This window comes from Osmia bicornis, chromosome 14 (genome assembly GCF_907164935.1).
Source record: "Osmia bicornis bicornis chromosome 14, iOsmBic2.1, whole genome shotgun sequence".
Taxonomy (NCBI): domain Eukaryota; kingdom Metazoa; phylum Arthropoda; class Insecta; order Hymenoptera; family Megachilidae; genus Osmia; species Osmia bicornis.
In genome coordinates this window covers 3,577,541-3,601,037 of record NC_060229.1, presented here as the reverse complement: position 1 = coordinate 3,601,037, position 23,497 = coordinate 3,577,541, and the positions used below count along the sequence as shown (strand labels likewise).

At 42.1% G+C, this 23,497-nt stretch overlaps 1 protein-coding gene across 14 annotated transcripts in view; it reads right to left on the bottom strand.

Annotated features, from left to right (window-relative positions):
- LOC114878981 (protein abrupt) overlaps nucleotides 1–23,497 on the bottom strand; it is a 56,694-nt gene that overhangs the window by 32,635 nt on the left and 562 nt on the right. For 9 of the 14 annotated variants that reach the window (XM_029193403.2, XM_029193409.2, XM_029193411.2 and 6 more), the window contains 2 exons: nucleotides 9,812–10,192; nucleotides 8,861–9,577 (listed from right to left, as the gene is read on the bottom strand). In XM_029193403.2, the coding sequence (XP_029049236.1) occupies nucleotides 8,861–9,067 (207 nt within the window). In that variant the 5' untranslated portion in view covers nucleotides 9,068–9,577; nucleotides 9,812–10,192. Of the gene's footprint in view, nucleotides 1–8,860; nucleotides 9,578–9,811; nucleotides 10,193–13,985; nucleotides 14,292–23,002; nucleotides 23,262–23,308; nucleotides 23,496–23,497 lie in introns of those variants that run through there. The other 5 variants (XM_029193405.2, XM_029193406.2, XM_029193404.2 and 2 more) reach the window with 5 other exon arrangements.

Genomic DNA, 23,497 nt, shown 5'->3' with positions numbered 1-23,497 from the left:
TACGACCGCCGTCAGATGGAAATTACCGATCCGATATGCAAATAGCCACGGCGACCACTAATGCGTGGTTAACGGTAACGTTATTAACGGATCGTTACACGATGTCCACGCGACGTAGGTGTACGCGAAGCGTAATTACACGTGTACGAGTTTAATCGTTACGGCGCGGATGAAATATGGCACGCGTGAAAAGGAAATCGAGAAAAATTGTTTAACGCGCGACTGGATAGGAGGAAATGGATCTGCATTATAGCAACGCGAGAATTTCTATAAGGTTGAGGAGTAAAATCGTTATCCTGATAAGATATGTTGCAAGGAAATGATTCAATGATAACAGGATTTTCGAATGAATAATCAGGATGGAATGGAAAACGAATACCTAGGTGCTCGAAAGATGGCAGGATAAATTGATGAATGCTAGGAGAAGTGACTCAGGTGAAATTCTTGGATTTAAAAACGATGAGTAACTATGGAAGGATTAATAAAACTCAGGGAATGGGTAATTGGTCCAGTGTCTAATAGATCGAACCGCAGAAAGAAAAGAAGAATTAAGATCACCTCGAGAATCAGGATGATTCAGTTCAGTATTTCCAGAAAGTATTGGCAGAATGCACGAAGAAGGGAACTGACGGTTAACAGGCAGGATTTTCGCGGAAACAGACTCTCGTGAAATAAGAAATATTAATACTGTCGCGAAGAGCAGGGACGAGTACCCTGGGAAGTCGGTGTTACGACCGCTTGGAAGGATGTCACTTCGCGGTAAAAAAAGAACCGGTGTTTTGTTAAAGCAGTGACTCAGTGACGAAAGAAAACCGGGAACAAAGGGGCTGTTTGTTAGCTGATGATAATTGCAGGCTACAATTTAGTTCCACGAGGGCTACGATCACCTGGCGTGTACATGTTTCTTATCAGAGCTAGTTGTTATCAGGACCTGTCGCGAATCACCAGCAACAAAGGAACCTCCGAAACAAAAGCGTCCAGGTATCCGGTAATGATAATGATAATACAGGGAAAAGCGGACGGAGACGCGGTGACAAGTTGATCCCGATAAAAATTAAATTTGTCGTCTTTCAAAACATAATCAAGCTTGTTTCGAAACTTTTAATTTCCTGTCTCTTTATCAGTTCACTTAAAAAAACCTATCATATACGAGAGCTAATATAGAGAGCCATGTTTCAAGTCAGCTTTCTCCGGATTTCGTTGGCCGCTTGTGTCGCGGTGGCGTCGTGTGTCGGGAGCTGAATTCTTGAATTACATCGTTAACATATATAGCAACATCTTCTGGCGAGCACATTTATAAGTAACGCGCGTGCCTTTGGTGCGCACTCGAAGGAACAGGGTGTTCTCCTTCCTCTTCCCAATCCCTCGGTGACTCACTTTATTCTTTTCACTCCATTTTTTTTTTTTATTTTTCGCTTCTTTTTCCTCCTCCGCCAACACCTCGAAACGCTCATTCCCCCCGCTGAATTCGGCTGACACTTCAAGAGACACGCGGGCGCGATACGTGCGAGGAAAGAGGCGCACTGAGAATTTATTACGGTGCGGTGGCCGGTCTTATTTTAAGACCCAAGAGCTGCGGCAACACGCATATTCTGTGTGCACGCACACGTACGTACGAATTACACCAACTCGTGTCAGTGTTAGGTACTTACGGGGACAGGAGTCAATGGATATTATAGTCGACAGATGTACTACGGCTGTCTAAATTTGACGCGTCTACGAGTCGCTTCTTCGGGAAAAATTTTCCTCCTAGTCGCTCGGATTGCTTTGATACACTGCGTCGAATCGCGTGAATTAGCCGCTGGTACCAGGAATTTCCGACAAAAATTCTGTCTTCGATATGGAGATTTATTTTAAATGGTATCTTAAGTGCGAAAGAAGTATCAAAACATTTAATGCAATTTGGAAAAGAACCGAATGGATGATTCGTCGTCCAGAAATAAGACACAAGTATGGAATATTACTTTTTTTTTTTCCGAGGGAAGATCCATTGAATATGCATGCACAGCAATGGTCTCGCATACCAACCGACACTATGATTCGATAAAATGCACGTTACGTCATGTTTATAACGATAATTCGATATATTATTTGCGTACTAATGACGAGGTGACTTTATTGAAATTATGCTCTCTATATTTGGCCAACCCGATCCTATGCGTGAGTCAGCGCGAAAAATAATAGCATCCATGTGTATTGAAGATAACTTGATATTTGGCAAAGGAAACAAGCGATAATCTCTACTTTTGGCTTATTTTATCGCGAAAGATCATCTAAATTCGAGAGACTTAAGCAACACCGGATAATTTTACTGGTATTTCATAAATTTCAAACAACCCATCCAACGATTACACTGAAAATCGCGTGCTCCAACAGCCGATTATTTAACGAACGCTCCCAACTCTAATAATTAAGAATCGATCGTTTGCGCGTCACGAAGTTTCTCCCACCTCGGTGTAGAGGAACATATTTCGATCGTTAATTACACGGTTTCACGGAAAGCGACTAGAAAGACTCAGTATCCGATATGATATTTGGTATCTCGTTTCTTAATTCATTTTTAATGCCTGCCCGGCTCGACGTCGGAGCAAAGGTCGCGCATAAAATTTACAATCGTTAAATGCCATCGATTACCAGCGACGGAAAGAAAAATTCTAGTTATTTGTCATTGAATGCAGCCCAGACGTTTTAACGAACCTGCCGTGATTCCAGTTACGATACGCGTGAACGTTAAGTTCGATCACCGACGAAAGAAACGCGCTTCGTTAGCGGATTATTTCACGTATTTGTAATTAATCCCAGCAACGTGGATCACGAAGCTAGCGGAGGAGAAGAAGGGAAAAAAAGAAACGAAAGAAAATTAGGACAGACCGAGGGGTCTCTATCGTCTTTCTAATCCACACGCTCGTTTGAGCCATAGGCGCGGCCCATTAACGGCCTCTCCATCGAAGGAAGTACGCGGGTTAGAGGGGTTAAATGACGCCGTATATCCGAGGCAACGTCATGAAATTGTGGCTTGTTTTCCTTTACTGCCGTTCCTATGGAACCACTTACCCGGCACGTACGCATACATTAAAGCACGTGTCCGCCACCATGGGCCCCTCTTAATGCGTGGCCCATTTGCGTTTCTTACTCTTACAAGCAACCGGCACCCATCTACAGCCTCTATCAATGGAACGTTTTTCGAACGTTTACATCAGAGGCGAACTTAAAACGACATTGTTCAGATGTGCGTGCCAGTATCACACATTTCATTGTCTCGTTTATTTGAATGTTGGGCGCCTCGAATCTCGACCGTCCGACACGTTCATTGTCGCCGTAAAAACGCAGACACGCGGCTACAGAATAAATTGACGTGCAATTTAACCGTTTTGTTTCTATAAGCAAGTACTTGTCAACTGCCATGGAATATTAAATGCGCATCATTTCCTTTTTTTACCGATATTCAATTTATTCGTTTAAACCATGTAGAAACTCGATCGAGTAATCGTTTTGAATGGTAACATACAGTGTTGCAGAAACAAGTTGAAGAACAGGTTCTTCAAGAACGAAAAATAATAAACGAACCCGAGACGAGTATACCAATTAAAATATCACGCGGTTAGGTAGCGAAAGAAATTTAAAAAGATCGTAGTGGTTTGACATGTGGTAATCGATCGTTGATTTGATCGCTGTTCTCTTATGAAGTACCACGGGGGTCACTGCTGATCAAGTAATTAAAAAAATTGCGGATGGAAAGATTCTGAAGACCGTGAAGATTTCTTAATCCCAACATTGGCGTAACTAGGATATTTTTCTAGGGCAGGTCCAGTACCTTAGATTTATTAACAATGTCAAGTGTTTTAATTTTTTAATTTAAAAATTTCTGAATCCTAAAATTTTAGAATCTTAGAATTTTACAACCTTAGGAACTTAGAATCATAGAATGATGAGTGCACATATTTTGGGGGGTGGCCAGGCTCTTAATCCTTACGTAGCCACGCCAATGACTATCGATACCATTCTAAAATCGAAGAGAATTAGAAATCCTTCGTTTGTATAGAGCTATGTTGCAAGAAGCGTGATTTTCCAATTGACCCGTGAAGGGTTTACTTCGAAAACGATTGCAATAAGCAACGAGAGGGTTTTCTATTCAACAACAGATGGCATTCGTGAAGAAACGTTGAACCGTGCAATTATGCGGTTACGTTCGAGCATGTTAGGTGGGGATCGTGTGGTCGTAAGTTTCCATCGGATCGTTACTCACTGGCTGGTGAGAATCATTACTCGCCTCTGCCATTATGCGACTCGCTTTTTGCCCGATCGTACGTGGGTGTGCTAAGCATGACGTATGTAATCGTAAACAGCCGTGACGTTACACAAAGCGGAAGAAGCGAACAAGTCTTTGATTGGATACTGTTGTTGCTCGCTTATTATCATGCGATTTCCAAGAATAATGCGGACCGAAGGAAAACATTCGGTATTGCGATTAGAGCGTCTCCAAAAGCGATCGCTCCACTGGAAATTGCGATCGATCAGTTTGATTCAGGATCCTCGACGATCCTAATCTACGATCTGAAAGACTTTCGAAAGGTATCCGTTCAATGGGGGATTGGAAACATCGAATGATTTTTTTTCTAAGCAACTTGAACATGCAATGATTCGTGATCGAGCTCCTTCGAGATATCGTTGACTATTAATTATCGGTTATCTCACGTGGAATCTTTACCTATACTTTGACTATTACACTAAAATTACCCAACTATTCGGAGTAGTCGTTAACTACTTCTATTTTAGAATAAAATTTGTAAAATTCATAAGGATCTCTCAGCAAATTGTCGAAATGCTCCTCGATCTCGACAACAGTGAAATCTTCATGATGACTAACCCAAAACGAATCTCTTCGTCTGCATTACCGGCTCGTAAATTATTTGTAGGATTTCGAAGCGATCCGCATTTCCCGGGAATTATCGTCGATTCGAAGGCGTCGAGGCTGTTCGAGTAGAAAATAGAAGCCACGATCTCTTAGCTCGTCCTCTCGCCCTTCTCCTCGGGCTGCTTGCGGCCCTCTTCGGCGTTAAGGTTCTCGTTACAGCCACGTTTCGAATCACACGGCCGGAAACAAACGGGATCGAGAGCCTCGGTCTCGTATATTTCCAGCGTCTTCATCTCTCCTCCTAGTCTCTTCGATACGACACGAGCAAAAAGCCCGCGCGTTTCGTTGGTAAATTTAAATACGACCGGTCACGAGACGCGAAGCGCAAGTACCGAGCGAGTACGAGATGGTAAGAGGCGCGCGTGCGTATTCACGCACACGCACGTGGTAATCTCGGTTGGCCCGCGTGCGCGCCTTTTAAATATAGAATATGGAGCACCTTTTGCCCGCCACCACGATGCGATGGGATGGATTGTGCAAGCATGATTTCTGTTCCCTGCACTCGCCACCACGTGTCAGGCGTCTACGTTGTTTTCCCTCTTTTTAATATATATAGATATATATTTCCCATAGTTCCATGATGTTTCTTCAGCAAACAGATCGAACCTCTCGACCTCGAACGCGTTTCGAATGAAATTTTCAAGCTGCTGTTTCCCCGCTGTACTTCTATAATTGGTCCGTTCCATCCCCTGCAATTTCGAGGAGACAAGCGTTTCGAATCGATCGCATCGATTATTCATTCACTTTCAACGCGTCTTCTCTGCTTGTAATTTATGTTCAGACGATATTCCTCGGACCGACGTAGAAATAACGCTGTCGTCGCTCCACTTTCGAGCCTCTGTCCCTCCGTTCCTTCACATTATTATTTTCACGCGACGCGTGGGTCGTTCGCGCGCACCATGCGTGTACACGAGCGATCCCTCGCGATTAATATAGCCGGGACGCGTGTAGCGTACGATTCCGTGAAAACGATAACGAGCCACAGACTTCCTTTAATTCTAACCAACATTACCAGCAGCCCCCCCACATCAGACGTCTTTAATATGTTCATCGGAGACCCGAGAGTATTTCTCGAGCGAATAAAATCAAAATAATATTATTAAACCACGTTGTACAGCACCCTGCTGCATTTTATAAGTTCACCGTAGACGTCAGACACGAAAGATATTATGCAATATCAAGGCTATTTATAAATCACTAGAGGCTGGAACTAATCTCCAGATTTTTAATCAAAAGCCATTTTTAAAGGGACCCCTGTGTAATTTATATCGACGATAATCACCGCTTCTATTACCCCGTTCTCTTTCTCGTATCAATGAATTTTACACGGTAGATCGAAGCCGAGAACTCACCGATAAACTACGTAGAACTCGTTCAGCCTGTTTTTCTATAACATAACCGGCAGCTGGGGATATCAGAAAGCCGGCTGATCCACTAGAGACACGCCTTTCAGACGCTGTCACGATTCGAGATAACTGCATTAATGGGTCAGCAGCCGTGATGACCATTTCAGAGGAATTAATCTACTCTCGACGGTTACGTTCGAAATTACCGTAACTCTGACTCGCTATTATTGCCTTGTACTTATTTCGCGGAGCTCTGAGCGACACGCGATTACACGCACGGTTTAATCCAATCCTCTCGGTCGACGCGCGCTTTTACCTTGCAATTACACCTCGCCAATCGGAGTGTCTACCTTTCCGAAGTTAAACGAAACTCGGTATCACCGTTTCGTAAATAATCGTACGCTGACAATTGATTTATCGTTACAAATGATCGCGAAAGGAAAATGAATTACTCTATCGATCGATCGAACGAACAGGATTTTCCAAAACAGAAAAACCGATCTCTATCCGTGGATTCTTTTTTTTTTCTAACGAATACTTGTAACTGCGATAGTCGAGCAATTTATTATCTGTTTCAAAACGGGTCGAAATTTATGATCAATAGTAGACGCGCACAGCAGCCGATCGTGTTTTGGCAAATATCATTGCGGACGCAGTCGATAGCTCAGTGATTCGTCATCGACTGCCGGCCGATAATCAAACGAATGGTCTCTATCGTAAATCGTAGCACGGCTCTGCGCTAACGCATAAATCAAAATGGGTGCACGGTTGTCAGGTGTTCCGGTCAGCTTCGTTATCGCTGTATCCACGCGGATTGATATCGAAGAGAAATATTTCCGCAAAGGAAAAAAGTGGCAACGCGAACGCTATTAATCCTCGTTAATTGCAGCGTTCAACGTTTACCTGCAAATTGGAGATTTGAATAATTTTAAGTTAAACGAACAATCAACCTCGAATGCAAGTAAATGGAGCGTTAATTACTGGTATGCCTCTCTCCCGTGTGTTATAAAGTCCGCGACGCTTTGAGACGGAATACTATGATGATAATCAGCAAGGCGACCGCGATCATTAAATAAACGTTCCAGCGCTTCTAGGACGCCGGTGAAAGTATAATGGTGATATATTAACGAGCAGAAAAGGCCCCACCTTCGTGACCGCGCAACTCGTGCTTTTTATTACGTCGTCCGCGTGACTTATATTTAAACGAAGCGCCATCGCGACGAGCCGTATGCCGGTCGTCTTCGTGGCGTCGTGACGCACAAGCAACGGAGAACAAATCCGTCCGATTTTATTAACGCCAGTCTAGATCGGCTAGTACAGCTCTCGACACTTAAAATCAATTAGCGGTACGCGTCAATTAGAAAGTCGAACGCCTCTTCGATGTCGGTTCCTTGCTGAACGCCAGCATCAAGGCGTGAAAGAATTTAAATAAAATTGTTGAAAAACTAGCAAACGGTACTTGAATTTTACGATCTTTGACGAATCGTTTGACATGGCAGAAGGAAACCTCGTCGAGAGGCAGCGATGAAAGTATCAATCAAAGAAGAAGTGGAGGGAACGGCTTCCACGCGGGATAGGTGGACACGGTTGACATCGCGACGACGCATCCAGGTGATCGATAGTCCCTTTGCTCGGCAAGAAGGATTCGAGTTGGGTCGAACGACTTTGACGGCACGTTATTATGTAAATTAAACCGGAAGTTCTTTCTGGATTCTTCGTACCACGGCGAACTCATAATTGGGCTCTTCCGTTCTTGGCACAACTGCAAACAATGTCCGACCGAATTTCATACTCTAATCGACAGCATAAATTGGTCTCTTTCCCTGTTAGATTTCGAGGATAAATTGAAGGAAATTCGACAAATTGACGTGTACTCGAGTCGTTAACGTCCGCTAAAAGAGCAATTGCTTTTTTCACCGTTTCTTTTGCCATTACGATAAGACAATGGCAATTATGTCATTGTAATTGAGAAAATAATGCTTGTACTTCGTACCAGTCACGTTGTACGTGCGTGCCTCTTACTGCGCTTCGCAAATATTGTATCTGTTTTTCTGGAAATTGAAGATTCCTCGCAACATTGTCACCGTCATTTGTTCAACGTAGAAAAAAAGTGTCTATTCTTAATAGCCACGATATAATTTGCGTCAAAACACCCACACGCGAAGGATTGAAAATGTCGTTTTCACGATCAGTCAACTTCAAAACACAAAAGCCCTGTTCGCGAATAGGTGCTCCGAATAATTCATGTGTCACAATGACGCAGATAGAGCAAGATATAATAAAATATAATTTGCGCAAATTACGAAACGACCGTTTCGTGCCGATTCCGGTGCACGGTGAACCGGCAACGAATTTTTCACGTGAAAGCCGCTCGATCGATTTCACCTCGTGCCAATTTGGAAATTTCCACGGTACACGTACGGTTCGCGCGATAATTAAACAATTGAACGTTGAAATTGCCGATGGGGTGAAATATTTCACCTTCAAGAACGCGAGAGCAATTTCATTTTCTCTGATACCTTCACCGATGAAGATACCGATGCATTCGATAGAAAGGAAAAATCGATGGTAAATGATAGGGGGAAAAAAAAGCACTAACCTTGAGAAGCCTGCGGAAGTAAGGGCTGCACGCAGAGAGGACGACCTTGTGCGCGGTGAAGCTGCTACTGTCGCATGCCAGGGTCACATCCACGAAATCCTCCTCATCCCTGAGATGACGAAATGAGCTGAGGATGCTCGAGTGGAAATCGTTCCACCTGAGTGAGTACTGTTGCTCGCCGCTCGACGAGGACGAAGAGGCCGCCATGGCGTCCGTCCCCTCGGGACCCACGGCCGAGGGTACCAGAGGTGCTATCGTGCTCACTCTGGCACCCCACGGGGACACCTTCACTTCACCCTCTCGTCGCGTTTCACCACGCACCCCTCTATTCTTATCAACCCTGTGCCGTTCTTCCGCACAGACGAACAGCTGCTTCCTCTGCTACCGTCCTTTTTCTCTCAAACCACACGAGAATGATCTTTTCTCGAGGTTAAACGATCACCGTTCTTCTCTCTCTTTCTTCCGCTCGATTAACCTTGACCTCGTTCGTGGCACGTCCTTGCGGATCTGTCTGGCAGAATCAAGTTCTTCGCTACTTCTTCCACCGTTTTATCGAAATCGCTTCAGCCTTCTTTACGAACAACACGTGATCGAATGATTTCGTGAAAAAAACTGTCAGGTATAAGGAAGTTTCGAGTCTATGGATCTCATAGTAACGACATCGCGAATTATCCGTCGTTGTTGGAGGATGCTGAGACAATGAGCCCGCGATTACTTCTGAAAACAATGCGGCGTTTATTGTGAGCGAATGGTAACACGTGACGCGGATATCAGACATTTTTGTACACCAATCGATAAATTCCGTTAGATTCGTTCGTATTAAATGCTTGCAACTCGACCGAAATTAATTACACTTCTATGGTATCGAAACAATTTTGCAATTATCAACTTTTCCAATTACAGAAATAGAAACAGGGATTCGTAGAAAAGATAGCGAATAAAATAACTTACCTTAAGTGTAAAAGATCCAACAATTCACCAACGCTTCTTCCTTTCGTTTCTCCCTTGTCTATCGAACTCTTCTCCGCCTTGTCCGGCACAACCACGACGTGTATCACTTTTCCCCGTTTAACGAAGTCCTTACGCCCTCTGCCCTGCCACGGTTTGATCGACGCGTCATTCCGACATCCGTTGTCGTAAAACGCGACGATTAATCTGTCGATACTTCCTCGCCCTTTGGAGAACACTGAGCGATTCACCGTCGTCTGTCAGGTCACTCGATCTAACACCTGTATCCTTGATTATCATTCCCCCTTTGACCTATGCTCGATCCTCTCTTTCGGTCGTTTCTCTTCCACTCTTACCTCCGCCTATTAAATCGCCTGTTCTCGTCTGCAAACAAGACAAAACATACACACGGTTAACGCGAGATCATTCAATTTGTTTATCTATATACTCTTTTAACGTCCGAGGAACGTAGCGGCTTAAGATTCAGTCAGTCCTGATTCCATCTTCGAATGTCACAGCAAGCAATTAATTCCTGATTAATTGGCAACGTTCTTATCCGACTATTATCGAGTGCTTCAATGTTAGGAAAAATGATACAAAACCACCAAAGAAGAAAGTCAACCGATCTACGGAAGACATTATCAGAAGATTAACGAGTAATGAAGATCAATTCCATCGGTGTTCATCCATCTCCTTCGAGGAACATAATCGATCAGCGATAAGAAACGAGTAATTGCACGGCGACGGGGAGAGAAGCTTACGACTTACGCGCTGTAATTTCCCGATCGATTGAACGACTTTCGAGAAATTGTTACGCGTTTACTTCCTCGTAAACATGCACAATGGTAAAACCATGAATGAGAGACCGAAGAAAGCTCGTAGTATCTTACAACGCGTTCTTTGCCTGATCAATCACATGCTGGAATTTAAATCCGAATCTTCATAACAATTCGGGTTAAGAGAAAAAGAAAACACGTAGAAAGGAGGCTCCCTTCTTTGTGCATCTGTCAAGCATGATCAACGCAAGAATTCGATGCACGGAGTTTCTTTCGTCGACGTCTCGCATATACATATTTCATATTGCATCATGGAAATCGTCTAGCCGCGCGATAACATCGCGATTTTCCAGCGGGGAATAATTTATCTGACAAGCAAAAGCGTCGATGCGACAGCTGAGACAGATCTCGCTGGGAATCTTCTTAGCTGTCCGTTCGTTCGGGGGTAAAGAACTCTTCTGATTTTTATCCGACACGAATTCGAAAAGGAAAGAAGAGAAAAGTGAAACGAATGGATAATAATAGTGGGAGAGAATCATGAACAGACGAGTTACTCCGTGGTGTACAAACGATAACGCGGCTATCGCGGTTGTTTACGATTTCCATGAAATTTATTATACTTTGTAACCGGCTCGAAAAATGTTAGAAAAGTGTGCTTCAATTCGTTCGGGACTTCGCTTGCGTAGGCTTTTAATTTAATTCCGATGAAAAAAAATGTGGAACGATCCACATGACAGAAATTAAAAAGCACACACACGCCTCCGAGCAATTGCACATTATGAAACTGACATAATGACCAGCGGCTGATTTCGCAAGCGCATACCTAGAAAGCGTTACGAGGTGTGGAGAGCCCGAGCGTTCTTAGTTATCTCAGTTTCGATACTGAAATTAAATACGCATTTTCCCGTCCCTCGGGCCCCCGGAGGCGAGATTGAAAATTATTTACACGAAAGCAGCTGGCCAGTGCACGTCGGAATCGTCGATAAATAAGAATTAATTCACCGACGGCGTTGCTGGATTAAAACAAATACTAAGGCGAAGAAACATTTAACCAATTAACGTTTTGTACGTAAAAAAATGTCGAGTGATAAATGCTTGAACGGTTACACGATTATCCGCAGGAAGGATTAAAGTGTTTAATTCATCCCCGTATCGTGTAATCGTCTAATTATTCCGTAACCATTAAATGCGTTGAAATTTTCACCTATAATCCCGCAACGGCTCATTCTCTGGATCAAGTGTTTCGATTGCAGAACATTGTTTGCGTAAAATCGCGATGAAAATGAGCTGCGTTCCGCGTGTGCGTGACCGACATATTCCATTATACCGTATGAATGAATCCCGCGTCCCTGAATATATTTTGAACGAATCGATCGGTTCGTCTGTTGGCGATTAAACCACGCGTTCACTGTAAACAGTGTAAAACAACGTAGCTCACGTTGGAAATTCCGGAAAATTGTTTTCTCCGCTGCCAAATGACCACCGAGATACCGCTATCAAACTGGTTAATTACTCGCATTCGGGCTAAGCTTCGAACAGTGTACTGTGATTCGAAATGCATGCACAAAGGAGAAGTTATTCGACGTAAAAAGACGCTGATCTGCATACGTCTGTCGCGGAAGTGATTTATGAAGCTACCGAGAGAAGATCGACGACTGAAAGTCGACATCATTAGCGATCGTTCCTTTTGTGCCTTCGATCTTTTTACAATGCACGCTTATCGACTCGGTTTAAATCGCGAACATGCTATACGAGTCTTATAATACTAATTTACATTGGTAAAATTAGTAAAAATGGAAACATGAATTCGGAAATCACTCGTATTATTAACTCTCGGACGGCGGACCATGGAGAGAGCCACAGTCTTTATGTAATTTTGGATCACGATTGACTAAGGCTTCGCTCTGTTCGTGGGTTAATAATTAAAGATCAAAGCGAAGCTTTCAAAATAACAAAAAATGAAAAAAGAATTTCATTGCCTGTTATTAATGCTTCCTGTCCTAAAATATTTCAAATCCATCCGTCAGTTGGTATGCAACCTTTTCTCTTTTTATCACAAGTGTTTGCACGGTCGACGGCGATACGCGCGGAAACGCGATAAATCAAAAGATACAAGGTTTAAATATTTCATTGGCGAAGAAAAATTTCGTCGAAACGAATGAAGGACGCCTGTGTGTTGTGCAGCGAGCTTCCTCGAATCCGCGGATCGTTTTATTATTCCACGGTGCGATTCGCAAGCCTCATTGCAGTGCGTCGCAACGCGTTTGTTAATCGCGAGTCAACAACGCCCTATCGTGTTTTAGCTCCGTGAATCGTCGGTACTTTTTCAATACATATTTTATTGCGTTTCACCGTCACTCAACAGCGCGTTACCCATGAATCTTTCATTCATCGACGGACACGCGTATCCGATCAGTACCGAAGCCTTGATCCGCCATCGGTGAATGCAATTAAACAGAGATATCAAGATATCCGGACAAGATTTCGCGAGATATTGTTCCGTAACGTATGTTGTGCCGGCGCGAAAGTTGTTCGCCAACACCTACGAGCCGACGATTTGCATACGCGTTGAAATTCGCGTAACACGCGTGTGTAATCGCGAGTCAACAACGCCTATCGCGGTTACTGCACACGCTCGTCCACTATCCTCTAATACGTTATTGCGCTTTTTATTTTTCATAGAATATCTTTCAGTAACCGTCCCGTTATTTCATTAGCATTCAATTAGCGATTAGCATATTTAATCAAGTTTTTCCATCGGTTCTGTCTTTCATGTAATCAGCACATTTGCACAATTTACATATTTTCTGTTCATTCTTGTATCAAACGTGACACTGTTATAAATAGAACTTATTTCTTTATTTTATTGTTTAACCATTTCCAAGAACCGTATGTAAGGGGAGGGATAAATTGAACTTCACCAAAGCTGATTAACGGATCGGAAATTAAAACGAGACGAGAAGAAATAAGTAAATAAGTATGGTCGTTCGAGGAACGACAGCAACAATTCAAGAATAGTAATGACCAGATTCGATGAAAACAAAGATCGAAAAAGCGTTCGATGATCGCATCCAATGTACAGATAGCAGGGGCTTCGTCTGTCACGAAAATATCGTGTTCCCGGCGATGCGAGCGGACGCAAATTGAATTCGAAAGGTGTTGAACAGCAGCGTGGAACGATTTGCATACGCGTTGAATTTCGCGCAACGCAGTAGGCGGGCCCGGGTTTCGCGCGTCCAGCGTAATTACGCCGCTCGAAGACGGGCCATCGGTGTAATAATTGAATGACGATTGCTCGGAGAGCATAATAATCAGCCCACCGTGGCCAAAATGACTTTCACCGTGTTCCCGGTGACGAGGAACGGGCGTGTACTGTTTAACGCGTACCGTCCCATACATACGTTTCAAACTCCCTGGCCATTTAACGACACTCGACGATGACACTTTCTTCTCGACAAACGTCGTACTTTCTACGCGTATTCCGCACACGTTGCTCCACTACTTTCGCTTCTATGCTCGAGAAATACAAAGAATTCTTAGCCCATTTGCAGAAATGCTACTTTACATTTTAAATTTAAATTTTGCCCCACCAATTGACACGTCATTCCTAATCAAAATATTTGATCACTGGCTCGCGAAAAAGGAAAAAGAACACGATATAAAGATAAACTGTGTTATTTGCGTCGCGTTGTCGCACATAAACATCGTCTGCCGTCTGAAAACAGCCACGTTATTTCCATTTTCCTAATCCGCTCCTCGTCGTCCTGTACTTTTCCAGATTCGAAGCGTAAATGAGAAGATCGCGCGATTACCCTTATCAGCAGACTCGTATCGATACGCAGAACAGCGCCGATGCTCGTCTACCTGTAACGTCGTATGTTTACAGGTATTTCCTTGATCAGCTCGCTACGGAACGTCGGGTTGACGACCCTTTGATAACCGAGGCGCGTTCTCGTGATTCTCGTGTCATCCAATTAGGAGACATTTTGTAATCGAAGCCGTTAATGAGCTACCCATGCTCGCGGCTCTCTAAATTGACCGTAACGAAAGAAAATGAAAACGAAGGAAATAATAAGGAAGAGAGAAAAAGAGGGAAACAACATTTAACGGTTACGTACTTATAAGGAGAAGTCGGATTTTAATGAGCTTTTTCGTCTTGATAGATCATATTATTATGAATCTTTCTGTGTATGGTTTTGGGCGTAGTCGGTTGATAGTTTAAGAGACATTTAATATTAAATTATCGAGAAAGATTTAATTACAATGATAAGAACGTTTTAAGATTCTTTAACGATTGATATTGAAAATAACTGGAATGATTATATATTTCTATTTCTGAGTTGGTGTAAGTATTAATTACTGTAAATGCAGAATAAGGATGTTGTACCAGTCGTAAAATCAACGACCAGAACCCATAAAATCTTATAACGTAAAATAATTTTATTTTTCTATAATTTAAAGCTTGTACCATGTTAATTATCGTAGTCAGCTGTAATCGAGTGAAAGGAGTGAATAACATTATTAGAGTACTGATAAGCAATTCCTTATTTGAGAAACCACTTTCCTTCATTGGAAAAAATGAAACTGAATAACTCATGGGAAAGAGGACAGCTCCGACACGAATTTAATCGCGAGCACAAATAACGCGCTAGATAAAGAACGAGGCTCGAAATCGATTCCATATGGACAGGAGCGGGCAAAATAAAGGGGGTCCGAGAGAAAAAGCTGCGATGAAAATGGAAAAAAGTTGCCGATGCAGCACAATGCTCCAAGCGTTTGCATGCTCGTACGTAAATAACGGGCGAGCACTGTTATCTCGTCGGCTCTGTGCAATATGGAACGCGTTATCTTGCAGTCGGCTACGGAATATTGCGTTTTTATCGCGAAAAACCGCGAGATCTGCGCGGCGGGAAAAGAAGTAGAGGGGCAGATAGGAGAGATCGGAATTAAGATCGATTACGAGTCTCATCCAGAGAATCTACGATGATTTTTCATCAAAGAAAATTATTGATAATTTCGTGGAATTTTGTATTTTCCTTTCAAAAAGTGTCAGACTAAAGAAGAAAGAAATCTACCTTGAATGATGGAAATGACTAATGATGTTTATTGGCTTGTTTACAGTTACTCTTGTGAAATGATAATGCTTTATCTAAATAATCGTTAATACCGTTGACGTTTATTGTTGCAACGAGTAAATTTCAGCGTGCAATTGCTGTGCAATCGATTTGATTAAACATTTCAGTATCAAAAAATTTTCAATTTGCAATTAAAAATGAAAAACTGACGTTGATAATTTACATTTTTTCCCTCATTTTTTAACGAAGGTTTCGGATGAAAGAGGAAGCCAAAGTCTCTTTAACGATCATTCATGCAGACTACGCCACGTATCGTTCATGAATATATTTCGACTTCGGCGATCGGCTTGAAATTTTTTTGTTCGCCCGTCCGCTCGTAATTTATCGCACTTACTACGATATTCAAGGTGAAGTGACTGGCTAATTTCGTCGGTTGAGCAACGCGATCGCAACTCCTAAGAGAACGCGACTGAACAGAATCTCGTTTCTAGCTGACTCCGTGAAAAAGAAACGTTAAATCGCGATTCGAACGATAAATCCGACTCGTACGTCTAGTAATCTGCTTTCAAACGCGTAATCGCTCGCGATTACTAGTGAATACGATTTTTTCAAGACCGGAACGAGGAAAAGCGAGAGGGTATCGCGACCTAACGACCGACCACTCGCGCGGATAAAACCGCGATATTTATGCATCAGGGAAATGCATAAATGCATCGTTCACGAATCGATAGCCACCGTTCGAGAAAAGAACAGAGACACGGATGCAGAGAAATAATCAAAACGAATCTTGATCGATCACTGTGAAAGAATGTGATGAATTTGAGGTGCGGCATCAAAGATCTTTGCCATTTTCGCCTTCTGTCACGGGTCTATTCGACTACCGCGCGATTAATTCTGACGCTAAATCGATGAAATTTAGATTATAAAGAGAAGAATTTCTGAAGCGAAGATGGAACAAGCTTTGTCAAAGTCACGAAGCTTCGCGATTGCAACTCTTGGCTCGGATTCAATCATGAACAAACGGAATTTTCATGATGCATTCACAGAAACTGACCGACGTATGGAGAGCATGAATGTTTGATTCTGAATAGAATTGCAAAATTGAATGGTTTCAAATGGGTTGATTCGTGGAAGCTCGCAATACACTTTCAATAAAAGGTACTTGTCTTCGGTGCATTCAACGTTTTGATGGATTACAGGATATAAAGTGTAATCGTGGAAGAATAAAATTAAACGAATGTGTGCTGATAAGAAAATACACGCTTATCGTATCAGTTTTGCATCGATCTCGAACAAAGTAATATTTCACTGCTTGGAATAATTGTAGAATAAATTGCTTTAATGACTCGTGTTGAAATAATCAATTTTTTCTGCTTTAATTATTCTTGGAAATAGTAATTTGTTGACGCTACATTTATTAATACTGATACGTTCGCACGTTTCAACAGACAAATCTTATCATTTTATGTATTTCTTCTATAATGTATGTTATAAAATTACTCGTTTGCAGAGTTTCTATAATGCACACTATAAAATTACTAATTCCCGGGGATTCTATAATGCACACTACAAAATTACTCATTTCCAGCGTTTCTATAATGCAAGCAACAAAATTACGAATTTCCATAGATACAAATAGACCGAAGAGCGAAGTAAATTCATGAATATATAACACCTGGCATCAAAATGTTGAATACACATTTTTATCACATTTTTCATTCCTGTCGTTCCCTATATAAAATATTTAAAGAGCTGCCGTATCGATCGTTCCAAATAATACATTTCAATTCCACGAATACAAACAATCTCTAAAAAGGGGTTCAGGAAGTTCTATGAAAAATTTAATTCTCATCCCAGTTGAGATTTCGACGGGAGAATATTCAGAGGAACGTTCCGAAGGCGTAACTTGCACGAAGACTGCAGTTGAGCGGAAATCGTTCCTAAATATTGAAATGTATTCGCGACCGAACGGAGAATAGAAATGCACGATTTTCATCGGCTCTCAAAAGATCTGACGTCAAGGCTTAAATATTAAAGAGGAATAATATCGGTTGGCGTGCAAGGAAAGACGAAAACGTGGACGTTACAATGAATGAAAACGCGCGTCCTTGATTTTAAATTCCTCCGAGTGTCGTTACGTTTCCTCTCGCGCCATTTTCTGTGCTCACAGTGAAAGTTTCCTTAACGAAAACGAAAGTGAAAACACAGATTTTCACGTGTTGGACGCCTGGATGTGTCCACTCTGGGAATTCCCATAAACGTGGCTCGTGTTACCGCCAGATCCATTTCGAACCACGTTCGAAACGATCAGGAACGGAAATGTTCGGGTTGGAAAAGAAGAAAATGTACCTAGAGCTCGAATTACCAGAGGAGAAGTTTTTCACGAAGCTGTAATGAAAGTGTGCTGCAGCCGAGCTAACATTCCGTTTCTAACCGAAAATAAACACTCCTAACCCTCCTTCCACCCCTAACCCTTCTTGGCTAAGTAACCGAGAAATTCTGCCCCTCCTTTGCTCCACTGAATCCATGAATTTGAAAAATTTGCACGTCACTTCGAAAAGGAAAAACGAGAATACTTCTCGTGCAAAATAATTTAATCCCACTGAGAAATTCAAACCTACACCCTCGTATTTTTCTGACAGCATAAAAAATTTCGTATATTTCTAAATTTTAAATTAGAAACACGCGTAGTTTCAAGCTGTTCGAAGATGAAAGAACATTTTTCCTTCTTTTTACCCTGCATCAATGGATGGTATATCATTGTGGCACGGTTGCATCCTGTACTTTTTCACGTTCCTCGAGGATTAGGCACACAACGTGCAAGTACAGTACCGTATACGCCGTCGTATACCTGGCTCTCGTCCGAAGCAAATCTTTGGGACCATTAATAATATCGCCGGCGCAATTATCGGGCCAGCTGCTACGTTCCCTCGAGGCCCGGTTCGGTCTTCACAGCAGGTATACATACGTACGTGGCTAGAGAACCCATCTTGTGTACGTGTGTACGTTTTCCAGCCAGGTACGTAGCTACAGACCCCTAGAACCCTTAATTTCTGTTATCTCATTGCGGTTCGCCGCTCGGAGACCTCTCTAAAACAATCCCGCTCGTGTTACTTTCCAACGATACCTTGGAATTATTACGGAAGAGACTGTGTTTTCGAAACCGGTCGATTTTACGAGTACCCGAAAATTCTACTACCGAACAGAAAAAAGAAAAAAAATAAAGGACCAGAGAGATTTTCATCGAGGTAAATGTTACGTAGACGTAGAGGCACGCTTGTGTATTAAACAGGGATAGGATCGGTCGCTTGTAAAATTTTACACCCGGCCATTATTGGCTACCATTTTCCTAGTAATTATCTTTTTATTGCGTTACTCGATCATCGAACGATCGCCTTGTCTATTTATTAGACTCCCCGCTTGGTTCGAGCGTTTTTATACACAGATCCCAAGCGACGGTTAACGCTGTTCGATCGGCCGGATATATCGACTCGTAATAATACTTCCTGTTGTTGGACAGGGAATAAAGGAAAACTCTTCAGGTATTCCCACGGTGACCGCCGTATCTTTGTACGTACAGTAGCCGTTCGATAATTCGTCGCCCTCGGGCCTCGAGCGGTGGACCTTTCTAGGGAATCATCGAGCGGCCACTTTAGTAATATCGATACAGCTGTAGCAAGTTTGCGTTCAATTCGACAATTGACCGTCTACCGGTTGACGAATGTATGTACATCATTTCGCGGCCGCAATCTCGTGCCTCGTCAATTCATTAATTAATCGGTGGACAGACCGCGTCGCGCAACGCGTTGCTCGCTGCGTTGCTCGCCGCCAATTACCGGCACATTGTCGCGCATAAATCATTAGCAAACGTGACGCTTCCATAATTCGGTTAATTTGCACTGTTTTTGCAACGTCTCGCCGCTCTGCCTCCGGCTCTCTCTTTTCTATATTCGCTTATACTTGATCATTATTTCGGGGATCGGTGTCTAACTAGAAACGTTATTATTATTTTTTAGGACAATCTTTTGAAACTTTAAAAGCACTTCATACCCCACCACAGTCGCTAGATTAGTAAAATAAAATCGTTCCTATCATTGGAAGATCAATTGTTCTGCTTTTCGATGAATCAAAAAATATATACATAAACGATTTTTATCAACCGCGCGGAATGATAAAAATCTGCGACGGATCAAGACATGTTTACACGTTATCAAACCGACGAGACAAGAGATTTCGACTATTGTCCCCGGGATTTCTTCACGGATTTATATAAATTTTACGAAGACGCGTCATTCTACTTGACTTTGTCCCATCGGTTATCATAACCGACGGATTACCAGACGCGAGTATTGATAATCAAGTTTGATAAATGTGTATTTAAAAACAATGAGCTAGCATCCGTTTTTTTATTTTATCGATTCGACGAATGTCCCAATTCTAAAGATATTTATTGATCCTTAAACTGTCAAAGTTCCTATATAAATTCTGCTTATGAAAAACAAGCACGTGTACGTAAAAAAAGAAGGAAACATAAATTTCACTGTTTAATTCATCGCAGGATTAATCACACCGCTTTCACCGAAACCGCTAGATTCATCAACGGTTCATATTCGGGAAGATTTATAAAATTTTAATTTTAGGTCTGAGTAATAATTGACGTGGCTCTACTATTCAAGGGTTAAATAGGTCGTGTTTCGTTTCTTTTACTTATACGTCACCTTTTTCGTGTTACGAGCGTACAGAAAGGGAAAGAACCCCTTATGGAGGGAAAGAAATCGTGAATGACCGAACGTGTGCAAAAGAGTGAGTGTTAATAAATCGGCCGGAAAGATAGAAGCTGATGCGTGGTTGGAAAGAACGAGCCCGAAATGCCACGCAAACGTTGCTTCGTGTCTATCACGGCTTATCGAGATGCGTGTGAGTCAGTCATTAATAAAAAGGGTCGCAATACAGTGTGACGGTGAAAAAGCGAAGGGCTCGAGGTATCGATCAAATAACCATCGTTCGCCATGTGGAAAGACACTACCCGTGAAGTGATTTCCATTTCTAATAGGGTAGATATATTTAACGCTACAACTACCCGCATCTGACGCACGCTTATTTTTAAATTAAAAATAAAATCACTGAAAGTGTACTTCTTAAAATAGAAGAAAAAATTATTTTATGGAAAGCAGGAGGTGTCCCCTCTTAATTATCATGGAAAATAATTGAATCAGGAGATAACGAGCAATTTATGTTACACGATTTTCTCTCGAGATATCACAGCTAGTTTCGTTTTTAATTTAAAACGTTTCAGTGCGAGAAATGAGTACACGAAGCATGTATTACCCGCTAAAAGATAATACATGCGCGTACATTTGTTACGTGTCCAACATCCCGTTCGTTCAGGAAGTTTCGTATCGAATTTATCAAAAACACGACGGGAAGCCTGTTATAAGATGATAGACCAAGGAGAAAGTGAACCAACATACACCGTTGATTTCGACAAAAATTCACCCATTACCTACATGACCGTTTTATTGTATCTTTTTTGAAGAAGATAAACTAAGAATTCACGAAATACTTCAATAAGAAAAACTCAAAAATTTATAATTTAAATTAATTTCATATGAAATAATCCATTCGTTTTTTAGTTTCTTTGGAATTTTACAAATTATGCAATATCTATTACAAAAATCTAAAACTGCGTGCAAACTATTCCACGGTCGCTGTGTAATCACCTCGTAAAAATTTTAATTAAAAGGAAATTTTTTTATGAAACGGACAAAGGTAATCTTATCTATGTTATATCGTGAATATCTATCGTTCTAAATTGTAAACTGCTTATCGAGAAGGTTACCTAATTCGAATAAAGTATCGTTGAAATTATTTTTAAAATTCGATTCTAAATGAAGAAAAATCATGCTCTCCTCGTGTTCCGCGGATATCGAATTCTTAAAGCGTCATCGAGACACGTACGGTTTGCAAAGGTGAAATTTTCATCCGTGCCGAACGTTCCGAACTGCGTGTGGATTTTTGTAATACATTGTCGTAGTGGCGCAGGAAAAAGGAACGGCCTTACGTTTAGGCTGCGTTTTAGAGTGGCTCGCAATAGTGTGCATCACACGTGCGTACACGAATCGATGCACTTGTGTATGTGCTGCACAGACCGATTTATTGATCACACGCGTCGCACGCAATATATGAGGCGCGTGAGTGCGTGTCGCAACGGACTACGAACTTTTAACAAATTCCGTCTACGATCTGGCCTGACATGTGCACAGACAGTTGGGTCGATGCATTAGCATAAAATCGAAGGGAAATCAAAATTTCAACAACAGCTAGAAACGGAACTCGAAAATTATCAGATCGCTCGATAAATAAATTTGTTAACACCTCGACCGTTCGATAAGATTACAATTCTAATTATTATGGATTCGAATGGATAATATTTTTAAACGAAACTTTTCATTTCAACATTTCTCTAATAATTCTAATAAAATTGAAATATAAAAGGGATTAGTAGTGCACCTTTAGAGAAGCAGAAACAGAATTCGTTAAAATTTCTCGTTATTACCGAAGTTTATCTACGAAGGTGATCGAGAAAAAAAAAAGGTTTGAAATTTTGAATCGTATAATACGATAGGAATAATCTGGGGTATGAATACCGGTTCGAAGAGCAAATTGTATGCCGGTTGAATGTAATCAGAGCGAGACCGTTAATAAATGACGCTCGAAGAAATGGTTAATAACGCGGCTGACAAAGGCGGGTAGGCAAGGCGACAAACAAATTAACAAGCAAGTCATTCGACGATCACGATCAGCAGGCTTTGCCTGTTGTCACAAATTGCGTACAATTCGAACGTGTTCGGTGCAACGATACCAGAAAAGCCAGTATGCGGTTGTCGTACTGTTCGCATAAATCGTGAGCAACGCGAAACCGCGATGTGTATTTTAATATCAATTGCAATTCAGTGAACTGCAACAGAGTCGCGTGAAACATTCGTTCGGCATCGAGAAAAAAATGAACGGAGAGCGATTAATTTAAGATACCGGGGGACAAAATAAAAGAAAACAATGACGAAACTGATGATTTTCGCGCGTTCTCTTTCGATCAAGACCCCGTACGTAATTTCTATAAAAGCACGACTACGCAGCGAGCAGGGACGGCGTAGTTAACGACGTGGGCCGTGGTCGATCGTGCAATTAACTTTAACGAACGGCGGCCTTGCGATTAAACTTAATTAGTATCGCGGTAATAACTCGTTAATAATCAGCCGTGTCTATACCGTTCGTTCGTGCACGTGCACACACGTGCGTTCGAACGCTTCGTTTCGTGGCATGCATGCGTGTTTCATATTTACGTGACTACGTGGACCAAGCGGAGGTACGGATCGAGGATGGCTCGACACGGTTGGACGTTCAACTTTTGGAAGACGCCTTTCTGGAGCGACGACGACGACGACGACGACGACGACGACGTGGAGACGTGTAAATTAGCGAGAACCAGCACAATCATCACCAACAATCGTAATCAAATTAAGAAAATCACGAAATTTATCATTCACTCCGGCCGTGTCCATGGCGGCACGTTTTTCTCGAGCTCCGATACGACAGTAGCCAAATGGTGTACGTTATGTTATACTTGATGGAGGATCACAAAAAATCACCAGAGAGGTTCCGTTTCGCGTTTCGGTTGGTTTCTTCTTCTTCACTTACAAAGAGACGAGTACTCATATCCCATTGGTGTGTTCCAAGGAAACACACGTCGGAGCGTTACCATTGAGGAAACTCGAAGCGCGTATAAACAGAGACAGAAACGTTCGAAGCGTAGAACCGGCACTGACTGAATGATTGAC